This window comes from Vigna umbellata, chromosome 6, assembly GCF_029865625.1.
Source record: "Vigna umbellata cultivar VRB3 chromosome 6, Vumbellata_1.0, whole genome shotgun sequence".
In the NCBI taxonomy this organism is placed as follows: domain Eukaryota; kingdom Viridiplantae; phylum Streptophyta; class Magnoliopsida; order Fabales; family Fabaceae; genus Vigna; species Vigna umbellata.
In genome coordinates this window covers 15,422,483-15,437,450 of record NC_142170.1, presented here as the reverse complement: position 1 = coordinate 15,437,450, position 14,968 = coordinate 15,422,483, and the positions used below count along the sequence as shown (strand labels likewise).

The window sequence follows — 14,968 nt, the reverse complement described above, 5'->3', positions numbered from 1 at the left end:
ATATTTAATTAAGAAGGCTTGATTCTCTAGCATCCCCAGTGGAGTCGCCATCTGTCGCAACCGGGATCACGACGGGACGGCGACCCGAAGAACAAACGGGTTTGAGAAAAAGATTCGTGGAGTCGCCACCATAATTTATTATGGAAAAACTATGGAAAACCAAAAAATAAAACATGGTCTACGAAAAGAGATTTTCAGGTTCGGGAATCGGTTACGCGTAAGGAAGGTGTTAGCACCCTATCGCGCCTGCCCAAAGGCAGTACCTTTAATTAAATGTATAAAGATTGAAGTGGTTTTTTAAATGTTTAATTTTCCCTAAAAAAAATAATATAAATAAACTATTGAGAGACAAAAATATATTTTTTGTTTTATGAACCCGACAAGAATTGATCTTGGTCCTACGTACATCCATTTAATGGACAATCAGGGATCACGTAGTTCTTTATCTAGAAAAAGGTTTGTGAGTTTGTTTAAAAAAAATATTATAGATTGATTTGGATTTTTGGAAAGTGAACACGAAAAAAGATTTGGTTTAACAAGATTGATATTTTTTATTTTAAAGATTTTGTATTTTTTTATTTTTAAGAACGGTGGGAAAAAAAAGGACAGAAACCGACCATATGTCGACGTGTATCTATACTTCAAAAATCATGATTTTTAAAAGAACGTCATTTGTATAAAAAAATAAAACCTTTAGAAAAAACCTTCAAATTGCAACAAAAAAGAAAAAAAAGAGGGTGTGAAGATGACGTACCTTTTCAGCTTTCAATACTCTCTAATTCTTCTTTGGTAATTTCTGTTGGCAGAGTTCCTCTAGCATGATAAATTACTTTTCTCTATACTCTCTTATACTTTTTCTATTTCGATTATTCCATAGTGTCTCTCTCTCTTTTTTTTTCTCCTCTATGGCAGAGTGCATATTTATATACACACATTGCAATATTATGAAAATCTTGCCTTAATTGTGAATTAATTGACAGTAAAACAAAACAGGGAAAGAAATTGCATGGTTGCCAGAAAACAAAATAAATAATATTCAAAACATTGATTATCATTATTGTCAGAAAATCATAATTTCCTCTTTAAAAGCAACTGATGCAACAAATTATGTTAATATACTATTTTAATTTATTGTTTATAATTATTAGCATAATATTAATTCAAATTTTTACCATATTAAACTAACATTTCAAAAATATTGTAGTAAAGTCATTATTTTATCCCTTTTTACCCACCATTAATTATTATTATCTTATTTTTTTATTATTTTTAAATATTTACTTACCCGAACGAAATTGGGTGTTGACAGACACCACTCTTTATCCAAAACCTTAAGACAACGAGTTAACAGGTCTTTCATCTTAGTATAGTGCTTTACTTTCTCATTGTTATCTAATGTGGGACTTACACACACTTGAATTTCAAACGATCACGGTTCATGAATATTGAAGCAAGGTCAAGTTGGCATTTTTGCTAACTAGAAATAATCTAATAAGAACACAGCACTGATGTTTGTTTTCAAGTCAAACCCATGGAAAACAACTAGAAAGAGATGGAAAATAAGTCCGAGAATGGGTTCACTTTGTTTTTAATGTATACTAAATTTCTTGAAATTCACGATTCCTTGTCATGAGTACTATAAATTATCCCGCATGCTTAATCGTTGGTTTTGTTTTCATAGCAGATATGAACACAGAAAATGTAAAATTCCTCCAACCATCTTCGTAGGAATCTCATGTTTCTTCGTAGTCATCAATTTCAAGGAGTTTAGTCACTTACAAACAAAAATTTGCTTAGTCGGCTTAAGCATATGCCTTATAAGTTCTAAACAGATACGATTAGAAATTTTGTGATACTAATTTGGCTATGACAGAGAATCGCTGCATTGTCCTAGACAAACAGTCCCTGCAATCATTGAAACATTAAGATAACTTACAGTAGTACATCTAAATTTCATATGAAGTACTCAAATTATTCCTTGAAGAATCCACAACAAATACATAACGTACAGACTACTCATCATGATTCCGTGACCATAACTCATGTTAGCTTCTAGTAAACTTCTTGATAAGAACTTACGTACTTTTCTACAATTCTACAAGTTATTTGAACTAATATTTTCAAAGATTGAATTACATTAGCATAAAAGTTTTATTTTAATCACTTAATTTTTTTCTCTTATAAGGGAACATCTTGTATAGTTCCATTTCATGGTGAGAAAAAATGCATTATAAAATGTCATCTTAGTAGGCATAAATGCAATCTTGGAAAAGAAAACAAGAGAAACATGAATGATACAGAAGATTCATTCTACAATGCCTCGATAGGAGACAATTTTAACGATACTACCAATGAAGGAAATCACTAACAGCCAAGGCAACATGTCTTGAAATTTTCCTTTTACCACTTCACCTTGATGAAGTACTTAAATACTCTTCCTAATGAGTTTAGAATAGCCCCCACCCGTTCCCGAACTCCCAAAACACAGGGAAACCATGCCATTTCCACGCCGGATTTCGGCAAGGAATCCAAAGACCACGCTTCTACATATTGTCCATCGTGGTGGGTATGTTGAGCTCCATGACAGACCAGTGACTGCAGCTGAGATTATGTGCCGCTATCCAAGATGTTGTGTAACATATCCAAATGTGTTCCAGCAACCATGGGCAGTTGTTGAACCAGATGCAAAGCTTGTGCTTGGACAAAAGTACTATGTAGTACCATTGAGCACAATAAGAAAACTTCAAGGGCTATCTCCAAGGAGCTCTCCTTCTCCTGCTCATGAAATTGCAACCAGTTCTTCAGTTTATGAGATTAGAAACACACAATCCAGCAAAGAGGAAAAAGATGATGGTATGCTTTCCACTTGTTGTGTCTTCATGAATAAAAGCACTGCAAAGAAAACAAATAACTACAAACATTCCAAAAATAAGAACCATGTTAGGAATTTGAGTACAAATGTTAATGATAATAATAATAATGGTTGTTTATTGCATGATAATTGCTTTGTGAGCCTGCTTAATGGAGGCAGGACTAAAGCAACTGTTGGTGATATGACAAAAGAAATAAGAACATCATCAAACAGAGCTCACCCTCGTAATGACAATACATTAACCAGGAGGAGGACACAAGATCTAACGGGAAAAGGGTTAAGAAGCTCTCCTAAGAATGTATGGTCTTCTTCTGACCATTGGCTACCAAGTCTAGAGAGTATCACCGAAGAATGAAATAGTAGAAGTCTTGGCTGCTGATGATATCCAATAACCTACTTTCTATTTATTGGTTATACTTGAGGTAAAATAATGCTCCCTCAGCTGCGTCGTCTGCTGCTTCTTTCTTTTTCCGATGAGGGGCACCATAGCACTCTAATGTGTTTCTAGATGCTTCTATAGTAATGATAACCTTGAAAGTGAACCTGAGATAAGCATCAACTAGTCACAACGGATAACAGAAAGAAAATGTATAATGATATTTCCTTTAGTTTCATCATGAGTGACAAACAGAAGGAAAGCAGCAAAAGAAATTTACTATCATAAAGGCCAATTGTTTTAAGTTTATTCAAATTCCGGATGACATTTGGTCAAGTAATTGAACAACTTTAGTGGCAATCAATGCAATCTTGTGAACAAGAATGAGCTTTTTATATAAGATATTGCTTCTTAAATTGTACAGTTTAGAAGAGGATACAACACTAAGTCATCATAACAGAGAAAAATAAAGAATTATTCAGCGAGGCAAAAACATAACCAAATAAGATGTAGGTAGTACACATACATTCTCTCATGACTTGGGCCTTCCTCTTTGCAACATTCAAAGATTGGAGGTTTCCAATGATTTGCAACACAGATTTCATACAAATTAGACCTTGCAGTTCCTTTCTTCATACCTAAATTCAAAGGGATCATAATATTGATAAAAGAAACATCTTGGAATAAAAAAATATGAATTAAAGAGAAAGATAAGACATCATTCAACACTGGCAAACCAAAGTAAAAGACAGGAAAACATTTTAATGGACTAAATCAAGAATCCAATGGTTCTCCACAAACAACTTGAAGACCTAGCACACTATAATGATTAGAGACAATCAAGAACAATTTCCAGAAAGCACAAAACATAGGCAATTTATGTGACTCAAAAAGAGCTTCAAAATGAAAGAGAAAACATCCTCATACTTAAAAAAAAACAATCAAATAAAGCAAAAGCAAGAACAAAGGAAACTGTTATTCCAACCTTCTTCTGTCTGAGACGGAGTCGTTGGGGTGCCACAAGACTCACTCTTTTGGTTAGATGAACTTGAAGAAGCTCCCTCAACTACAATTTTCGTCATTCCCAAGGAGGGTTCTTTGACAATGTCTTTATCAGAAGCACGCAACTTTCCCAGACTAGGTTTCGCTTTGCATCTTTAACAGCAGTTCTGCTACAAAAACTGTTGTTCAACTTATTCTGCAAAAGAGAGGGCAAGAAAAAATTTCTTTCAAAAGATAAAAAAAGAGACAAATTTTGCGCCAACCCAATTGTAAAAAAACAGAAAAGGAAAATAGGAAAATAGACAACCTTTGAATTAGAGGAAGGATTTGTGACTCGAAAGGGATCGATTGGAGGAAGGTTTTTGAGATTAACAGCAAGTTTTGGGATGTGAGAGAAATTGTTTTCCATGCTTATTTGTCTTCTCCTATTCAATAAAATTTTGCAGTTTGTGAGAAGATATAATGAAGAAGATTGAAGGGACCAACAATGAAAGTTATGAAGGAAGCAGCACACGAATCTTGTTGTTTCTCACTGAATCTTTCTTCTCATGGAAATGCAAATACAATTCCATGAATGAGTTAGGTTTACTTTTATAAACTCTTTGAAAACTAAGTTGGTTATCCATTGAATAAAAGCCCTTGGTTAATTACATTTTAATAGAATCCTTTACTGTAAAGTACAAACATACCAGAAGATAGAAGAGATACAATTATCTATGTGAAATTCTGTTCATGAAAAAAAAATAAAAAAATCTGTGTAAATTTAACCAAAGATAAGATAATCTTAAAAGAGGATTACAAATATGACAGCATAAGAGAAGAGGATGATTTATTTATAAAAGTCTTTACTCTCTTGTCTTAATTTTTTGGACATAATTAATAGTAAATTTGCTGAGAATTTGAATTCTTTTTTATTAAACACACTTTGTGAGATACAAATAGATTATATAAGTTTAACTAAAATTTAATATTATAACTGAAATCATATTTATCCTATACTGATTTTAGGTTTTCTTTATTTTATTGATTTTTCTCATAACTTTACTTCTAACCAAAACATATGTAAGAATTTTTTAACCCAAAATATAGTGACTTGAATATCATACTATATAACTTATTTTATTTAATCATAGTAAAAACATATATGTGTGTGCACGAACTTTTTTACAATAATAAAAATTATATGTAATTAAATAATAAATATTGAAATAAAAAACATTTTTAAATTTAAATTGTATAGAACTTTATACAAATGAGTCGTAATTTATTAATTTTACAATTACAATTAGAGCAGTCGTAACTTATTTTGCTCTTATATGTTCAGAATTGTTACATATTTTTTAAAATTGGTATTTTTGTTTACAGCATTAAAAACCCATAATTAAAAAGATAGAATAGGCTAAATATTTTATCAGTCTCCTAATTCATAGAAGTTTGTTCTCATCATTTGTTATTCTAGATGGTTGAATTGACCTGTTTCAAAACGTGTGTAAATTAATTTAATTTTAACATTTTATTATAATGTATAAAAATATTTTAAAGTATAAATTCAAATTAAAAATTAACTTTAAAGTATAATTTAATTAAACTGCATATTATAATATAATTACAAGTAAATATAATTTTTCTAAAAAGTAATTTAAGCAAGTTGTACAGTAAAATTTAAATTTATAAAAGGAAAAAATTTATAAAATTAAATTTTAAACAATTTTTAATTATTAATGTTTTTCTTACTAATAATTAATTTAATTAATTTGATTTAAAAAAATATAAAAACAAAAATCAATGATATCTACACTTAGATACCATGTAAACTCATTAAAAATATTCTATGACAACATTGGTAGATCATAGGTGTCATTTTTTTACAATCACCACTAGGTGTGTATAGTTGTTTTTAAAGTTGAATAACATTTTCATTAAGTATTTCCTCAATAATATATTAATATATCTTTCTTTGTTGATGTTGAGAGTTAACTGTATTGAAATATTACAATTTACAATATATATCATTTGCAGATTTTATCTAACAATATTCATTTACAGGTACAATTTTTTTGTTAACAAAATTGATAATTGTTTATATGTTAAACATAACAAAATATTTTCATTTATTGTTGATAATTAAATATTACAATTTTCATTTATAAATTACCTGTATTTATTTTCCTTGTGTATTCATATGTTGTGGCGCGCTTTCAACCGGGTTGGTTACGTTGTTCTCCGCCTTGTCGGATTTCTTCCTTCAATATCCAAGCACGCTGTTCCTCTTTCAGTTCATTGTCGTTGTCACATCCATTGCTACCAGTGTCAATCTTCCTTCTTTTTATGGGGCTCTCCTTCTTCTTCCTTTCCAAATCGCGAATCCAGGTGCAGCAGTCGTTCCGCCATTTCGTTACACTGCTGTAGTGCCCTTAATCGCGACCCACCATGGTCACCAATATTTGGCACTTTGTTGATGAAGCTGGATTGCACTGCTCTATTTGATTTGTACTGCATTGAAATTGCTTTGTGCAGAGTGGTAGTGGAGGGTGTGCTAGGATTGATAATGCCATTTTTTGTTGATGATTTAGTGTAGATAGAAGATGAAAATGACGATGAAGGATGGTTCTGTGAGTGCCTGGAGATTGAAGGTGAAAATGGAAGGTGACTGAACTTTGTTTCTGTGATGGTAAAGAAGAAAATAAATGAAGAAGAGAAGGACGATGGAATGCCTTCTTGAGACGGAGAAAGAGAATATGATCTCATAGGAGACACTGCAGAAGAAGTTTCAATGGAGATGAGGAAAAAATTTAGGGATTCAAATGGGACAAAAAAATTAGTTGCTTATGATTCAATATTTAACCTATAAACCCCTTTCAAAGGAAATGAAATAGAAACGTGCTTAAGTGAAAAAAGTATTTAAATAATTATATTTGTATTGTTAAAAAATGTCCTTAGGAGGAATATAACTTTTAGTGAATTTCACAGGAAAAATATCTTTTTAATTTATTAAATTTTATTTCTACATTAATCTTTTTAAGGTTTGAAATGTTTCATTCTTTTCTGCCAATATATATATATATATATATATATATATATATATAGGGGTTTGCTAACGCGCGTACGTCTGTTTTTCAGTTGGTACATTTTAGCAATGTGTACCGGATTTTAGTAGACAAAAATACCCTTATATCATGGATTCTAAGTTTTAAGGTTAAGGGTATTTTAATAATTTTCATTCTCAAAACTTAAAAAAAAAAAAAAAAGAACCCCCAAACCCTTACTCACCTCTCATTCCTCTCAATCCTTTCTCTTTCATCTCTCTTACTCCAACCTTTTCTCTGTCATCCCTACTGTACCCCAATTGAAAAAATCAGAAACACTTGCCTTTAAAAAAATTGCCTTTGTAAAGAGTTGAGTCATTGACATATTCATCTTCAGACAAAGGTTCATTCAAGATCTCTTCAATTTCACCATCTCCACTAACCTCTCTAATTTTATATGTCATCATCTCTAAAAAAACCCTTGAGGCCAATTACCAATTCTTTCGGATGTCATTATGTTTGTGAAAATTAGATAAAATTATATACGACAAAAATTATAAAATGAAAACTCATTATAAAGTTATTTTTTGTAAGAAATTGTTTAACAACAAGTGTTTCTGATTTTTTTCCAAGCCAATTACCAATTCCTTACAAAAATTATAAAATAAAAACTCATTATAAAATCATTTTTTTGTAAGAAATTGTTTAACAGTAGAGTATTTCTGATTTTTTCCAGGTCAATTACCAATTCCTTTATACTTGTGAAAATTGGATAAAATTAAATAAGACAAGAATTATAAGATGAAAACGTAAGATTGTTTAAGGGCAAGTGTTTCTGATTTTTTCAATTGGAGCTACAGTAGGGATGACAGAGAAAAGATTGGGGTGAGAAAGAGGAAAAAGAAAGGGTTGAGAGGAATGAGAGAGGTGAGTAAGGGTTTGGGGGGTTTCTTTTTTTTTTTTTAGTTTTGAGAATGAAAATTATTAAAATACCCTTAACCTTAAAACTTAGAATCCATGATATATAGGGATATTTTTGTCTACTAAAACCCGGTACACATTGCTAAAATGTACCAACTGAAAAACAGGCGTACGCGCGTTAGCAAACCCCGTATATATATATATATATATATATATATATATATATATATATACGGGGTTTGTTAACGCGCTTGTTTTCAGTTGGTATATTTTAGCAATGTGAATCGAGTTTTAGTAGACAAAAATACATTTATATACCATGGATTCTAAGTTTTAAGGTTAAGGGTATTTTAATAATTTTTATTCTCAAAACTAAAAAAAAAACCCAAACCCTTAGTCACCCCTCTCATTCCTCTCAACCCTTTCTCTTTTCATCTCTCTCACTCCAACCCCCAATTGAGAAAATCAGAAACACTTGCCATTAAACAATTTCTCTTTGTAAAGAGTTGAGTCATTAACATATTCACCTTCAAACAAAGGTTCATTCAAGATTTCTTCAATTTCAACATCTTCACTAACCTCTCTAATTTCATCATCTGCATATGTTGAATCATTATCTCTAAAAAAACCCTCCAGGCCAATTACCTATTCTTCGGATGTCATTATGCTTGTGAAAATTAGATAAAATTATATACGACAAAAGTTATAAAATGAAAACTCATTATAAAATCATTATTTGTAAGTAATTGTTTAACGTGTTTCTAGGCCAGATACCAATTCCTTTGATGTCATTATGCTTGTGAAAATTAGATAAAATTAGATAAGACAAAAATTATAAAATAAAAACTCATTACAAAACCATTTTTTGTAAGATTGTTTAATGACAAGTGTTTCTGATTTTTTTTGAATTGTTGGGACTACATGGATGACAGAGAAAATGTTGGAGTGAGAAAGATGAAAGAGAAAGGGCTACAATAGGGATGACAGAGAAAATGTTACACTGAAAGAGATGAAAGAGAAAGGGTTGAGGAATGAGAGAGGTGAGTAAAGGTTTGGGTTTTTTTACTTTTTTTTAGTTTTGAGAATGAAAATTATTAAAATACCCTGATACACATTGCTAAAATGTACCAATGAAAAAACAGGCATACGCATATATATATATATATATATATATATATATATATATATATATATATATATATTTTAAATTATTATACTAGTTTTCTGAATACTTATATCTTATTTATATTAGCATGCTTGACTTAAAACAAACTTGAATATCTTTATAAAAAGTATCATAGGACAAAGTTTTATATATATATATATAATGAGTAAAAATTTTTTGATACACCTAAATATTTTACATTCATATGATATTAGTTTTACTTACTTTTTACTTTTTTTTTCTTGAAACAATACAAAAATTTATATTCTTTTATTATTTTATCTTTAAAACGTGTATGAAATAAATGTAAAAATGTATCATAATATCATTTCTGATGTATAATACGGTACAACTCATTACTCATATATAATACATTACAACTTTACTTTAATAATAAAATATTATACTCAAGTGATTGTGACTCAATCAGATTAGCAACAAAAAAAAATATAGGTATTATAAGTGTTATGACAAGTTAAGAAGGTGCATATTTATCATGTCTGTTTAGATGAGCTTAAAATAAAAATATTCCTCTGTTAATTTAAATTAACTTGTAGATAAATTTATTCATAGGACCTCTTTAATTTATTTTTTTTAGTTTTTTTAATTCATGTATTGGATTATTATTTTTTTTTGGAAGTTTCTACCAAGAGTTTATTTCTAAGGAGAAAATACTGGGAATCTAGTAAGTGATGAAAACAGAAAGTGAAGACACAAAATCTTCTTTCATTCATTGAGTATGAAATAAGAAAACAATGCTAGAGCTAAGGTAAAATTACAATGATATATAACTTGAGCAAAACACTGCTTCCAATCATGGATTGTGCTGCACAATCTCAAATCATTGGATTATTCTATCAGCCCTTGCGTTCTTCAGAATCCAAATAAGATTCGAGACGAAAAGGGCAATATAATAAATTGTCTATTTCTCTTCTATTTTATTTTCTAAATCTCTATGTCGTGTGGTTTCCGACAGCATCTGATGATCACACTGTGTAGTGCTGCTGGATTGTCTCAATGTCAAGTCCTTTGAGCTTCACAACAGACTCAACATGACCCTTTAGAGTGTGAAGCTCCCTTAGCCTTGCCACCTCAGCCCTTTTCTTGGCCTGTTCTGCAAGTTCCGACAGCTCCCTGTAGTTGTTTCTCTCATTCAACATCTCATCAGTTTCAGGTGGGTTCAAGCCATGCAATGTGCGCTGAGCTGCAGCCCACTGTGCTTCTCTTTCTCCCTTTCCATAATCGTTCTTTGAGGTGAAAGCAACCTGCATCATACAAAACAATCTCAGAGGTCACCCACATTAAAATATTCAAAACATCGAGGACACTCATTCATGTTACGTACCCTATTATCGGTGATATTGTTCCAAGCCTTTCCAGTTAGTCCATATCGGATGATGAACTTGAGAATATCCATGGGAATATAGAAAACGATGCTGTAGATCCAAATCACACCAGCCCAACCCCATCCAATGCCTTTTATCTTTGCAAATCCCCAGTTTGCATACACAGCTATGATTGTGGCAATCTACAAAGACACAAATATCGCAACTCGTTTATTGTTTATATACAGTGACTGAGCCATAAGAACACATGCATTTGGTACTCACCAGCTGTGCTATGAGAAAAGCAACGACAAGAAGCAGGCCAGGGCGTTCAACGTAAGACCAGCTCCTCGAGCGTGTCACAAAGATGAGTGCTTGACTTACAATGCTCACTTGAAGATAAACAGCTGCCGTGAGCTCGCCGTGGTTTTCCCTGATGGATCTCACTCCGAATTTGTCCTGCCATTGGTTGTCAAGCAATAGAGGTTGAGAAAGATTAAAGAAATGATTTTGCAATAAATGTTTCATAGTTTAAAAAAGTTACCGAGAAAAAGTTGGATGCATGAGCAGCCCAGAAGAAGACAACAGTCATGACAGCTAGGTAGGTTCCGAGAACAATGCCGGTGATAAAAATCTCTCTCAACTTCCAGGAATCTGGCATTGGAGATGGCTTAACCCTGTCTTTGGAAATGGTCATGATGGTTCCATCATTCAGAATGGCAATGATCAAAACCATGAAGGGTGAGAAGTCAAACTTCCATATCAGAGCAAGCAGCATAAAGCCTAACACCACTCGGATGGTGATAGAAACAGCATATATGGTGTAATTCTTCATCCTTTGGAAGATGGCTCTGCTTGTCAACACAGCACTCACGATCACACTCAGGCCAGGCTCCGTGAGAACTATGTCAGATGCACTTCGAGCTGCGTCAGTTGCATCGGCAACAGCGATTCCAATATCTGCTCTTTTGAGTGCAGGAGCATCGTTCACACCATCTCCTGTCATCCCACAAATGTGTTTCCTGTCCTGGAGTCTCTTCACTATCTCGTACTTGTGCTCTGCACATTTGAAATGTCACCACAGTCAACACAGACACGGATCAAAATGAATGAAAACTGAAGTTTTAATTTACGAGCAAAGGCGTGATGATTTACCAGGGAAGACACCGGCAAAGCCATCAGCTTTCTCAATAAGTTCATCAATGGGAATTGCAGACATGGACTCATCCTTATTCTGACCGAGGAGTGATGAAGAAGGATACATGTTGCTTCCCATGCCAAGTCTGCGACCAGTTTCCTTGCCGATAGCTAGCTGATCACCTGTAATCATCTTAACGTTAACTCCCAGATGGAGAGCGCGCCTTATAGTCTCAGCACTGTCATGCCTTGGTGGGTCAAAAAGTGGTAACAGACCCACGAACTGCCATGGTCCTCCGGCACTCTCCTTTGTCTTTTCTGGCACTTCTTGTTTTGAGACAGCAAGCGAACGAAGACCGCGATCAGCAAATTTTCCAATGATGGATAAAGCCTTCTTCTTCACGTCTTCCCGAAGGTTGCAGAGCTCGATAATCTGACAATGCAAGCACAGGTTGGGTTAATTTGTATGTAATTATGAAATATATCAGCTTCGTTCAGTGTTGTTCACTGATTACCTGTTCTGGTGCACCCTTGCTTACTCGGTACCAGTTACCTTCACTGTCTATGTATGTTATGGCAGTGCGCTTGTCCACTGGGTTAAATGGAAGAAAATGCACCTCTGTAATGCCATCTCTAGCCTGCACCAAACAGAACAAGTTTGTTATCATTATATCTCTTTTGGTTTGTTCTTGTAGAATCTTGCTTAATTTTGTGGAATGAGGATCATTACACACCTCTTTTGGATCACCCAACATTCCAACTATGCAAGTATCAATAGCATCCTGGTTTTCCACCCTGGAGGCCCTAGCTCCAAGCAAAATCACTGTATCTTTGTCAGCATCTCTTGAGAAAACCTGTATACATGAGAAATAGGTTTTAGAGAGTTACAAAACAATGATTTTCTCCAAATAATAGAGGCTTTTCTGCATCTTCTCAATTACCTCAATCAAAGACTTGTCTACAGTGAGCTTGTTAAGTGTTAGAGTGCCAGTCTTGTCACTGCACAGAACATCCATCCCAGCCATTTCCTCAATGGCTGTCATCCTCTTGGTGATAGCACCTTGCTCAGAGAGCCTGTGGGAACCAATTGCCATTGTTACTGACAAGACTGTAGGCATGGCAATGGGAATCCCTCCAATGAGAAGGACCAAGAGGTTGTTGATTCCACTCCTGTACTTGCGGTGCTGAATTGGATACATAATCACAATTTCAATGATCATCCCCAGAGCAATTGAGCAAATGCAGAAATTTCCAATGGCCGTCAAAACCTGATCATTACAATGCAAAGTCACATGCGTTATGAAGTTGCATAATAAAGAGTTTACAACAGAGAGACAGACAGTGGAAAAGATTGTACCTTTTGGAAATGGCCAACTTGGTTAGTGCTGTCGACTAGGTGAGCAGCCTTACCGAAGAAGGTATGAACCCCAGTAGCGATTACAACTGCTTCAATCTCTCCTTGTTTTACCGTGGAGCCAGAGAAGACTTCATCACCGGGGTTCCTAGTAACAGGTAATGACTCACCCGTGAGTGCAGATTGATCAATCTTGAGGGAATCTCCTTCCAAGAGACGAGCATCAGCTGGGATGATGTCTCCCAGTTTGATGCTGATTATATCTCCCGGTACCAGTATGCTAGCGTCCACTTCAGACCACTTTCCATCTCTCACAACCTTGGCTTTGGGAGCAAGGCCTGCCATGAGTGCTGCTGCAGCATTGCCGGCGTTGTTTTCTTCAATGAAACTGATGGTTGAGTTGATAAAGAGCAACACCACGATTCCAACAAAGTCTTGCCAGTCTGGGGGCTCACCCCCACCATTTGCCAATGCAATGGCCATGATGGCAGCGGCTTCCATGACCCATGAGAGAGGGTTCCACATAAAACCCAAGAATTTAAGGAGTTTGCTTTCCTGATAGATGAAAGAAACATAATACGTTATGGAGAAGGAAATCAAAGAAAGAAAGAATGAATGAATGAGTTGATGATTGCCTCCTTTTCTTCCAACTTGTTGGGTCCAAAAACTTGCAACCTCTTTTGGCCTTCCTCATTGGTGAGACCTTCCTTAGTACAATTCAGTTCGCGGAACACTTCATCGACAGGAATCCGCTCCTGCAAAACACAAAAACATGTTGCATTGTAATAACATAAAATTCTGAGAATACAAGGAGAAAGAAAGAAAGAGAAGAAAAGGAAAAGGAAAAGGAGAGAAGACACTGACGAGATCCACTGCCTCGTTCTTGATGTCTTCGAGACCTCCCATGTTGTTGTTGTTTTTAAGTTAAAGAGAGAAAGAAGATGGTTGCTTGAGAAAGAAAAGTGTGACAGATGATTATATATACAAAAGGAAATGCTAACTATTTTTGTTTCTTGGCAGTGTGTGAGTGAGAGTTTCTCTCTGTACACTTATTCTAAAATCACTCCTTCCCAATCATTCACTAACAAACTTGCTCTCTTTTCTTTCTTTTCATAACTAACTAAACTAAAAAACGAGCCAAGCACCGAGCCTCCTGGCGTTCCCTTTGACCCCGCTCATGCGCTCCCACGTGTCACCCAATCTCATCGTTATTACTACCACCTCAAATCATATCTATTCGGGTGTTACTCCCTCCACCCCCACACGTCTCTTCCTCCACCTCCCCAATTTTCTAACATGCCAATTATATCCTTCTAAAATGACAATTATATCCTCAAAAGTTAAAATTTTTTATTTTTATTATTTTAATATTTTAATTTATTTAAAACTTCTGATTTACTTTCCTCTGCACCTCTTCCTCTCTTCCATTTTCGTTTACCTTTCTCTCTTCCGTTAAGCTTCTTCTCCACCTATAACAAATTCATATTTTAACAAATTCATATTTTAACAAAATTATTACGTTTAAAAACTAACCATATATAACATTTAAAATTATAAATTTAAATATAAATTACTGTAAATAAAATAAACAAATAAAATAAAAACGAAACGTAAAAGGAACACTGCCTCTGGACGGATGACATCCTTCAACGGATGTCAACATCCGTTGAAGGCAAAACGGATGTCAACATCCGTTGAAGGCAAAACGGATGTCGACATCCGTTTTGCCTTAAACGGATGTCGACATCCGTTTTTCCTTAAACGGATGTTGACATCCGTTGAAGGATGTC

The 14,968-nt window shown here is 33.9% G+C and overlaps 2 protein-coding genes and 1 pseudogene across 2 annotated transcripts; 1 reads left to right on the top strand and 2 right to left on the bottom strand.

The window, feature by feature from the left end:
• Positions 1-2,264: 2,264 nt before the first annotated feature.
• RTL1 (RNAse THREE-like protein 1) lies at positions 2,265-4,849 on the bottom strand. The gene is given in 5 exon segments (XM_088092555.1): positions 2,265-3,415; positions 3,775-3,886; positions 4,234-4,389; positions 4,392-4,446; positions 4,558-4,849. Coding segments are annotated over 5 exon segments (564 nt in total). The 5' UTR covers positions 4,660-4,849; the 3' UTR covers positions 2,265-3,276.
• Positions 2,292-3,227, top strand: LOC148196849 (uncharacterized; annotated as a pseudogene).
• Positions 4,850-10,113: 5,264 nt separating the features above from the next.
• On the bottom strand, positions 10,114-14,121 carry LOC124843266 (ATPase 9, plasma membrane-type). The gene is made up of 11 exons (XM_047319970.2): positions 14,043-14,121; positions 13,814-13,933; positions 13,182-13,733; positions 12,766-13,092; positions 12,559-12,678; positions 12,340-12,462; positions 11,843-12,257; positions 11,232-11,746; positions 10,973-11,146; positions 10,708-10,890; positions 10,114-10,627 (listed from the first exon to the last, which is right to left on the bottom strand). The coding sequence occupies exons 1-11, from the start codon at positions 14,082-14,084 to the stop codon at positions 10,349-10,351; spliced, it is 2,850 nt and encodes a 949-aa protein (XP_047175926.2). The 5' UTR covers positions 14,085-14,121; the 3' UTR covers positions 10,114-10,348.
• Positions 14,122-14,968: the final 847 nt, after the last annotated feature.

Bases quoted from the DNA above. Each gene is read 5' to 3' on its own strand.
- LOC124843266 (XM_047319970.2), bottom strand. From the start codon at position 14,084: ATGGGAGGTCTCGAAGACATCAAGAACGAGGCAGTGGATCTC. The intron at 12,258-12,339 runs GTAATCAGTGAA...TTGCATTGTCAG, and splicing joins GCAAGGGTGCACCAGAACAG to ATTATCGAGCTCTGCAACCT. The intron at 11,147-11,231 runs GTAACTTTTTTA...AACCAATGGCAG, and splicing joins ATGCATCCAACTTTTTCTCG to GACAAATTCGGAGTGAGATC.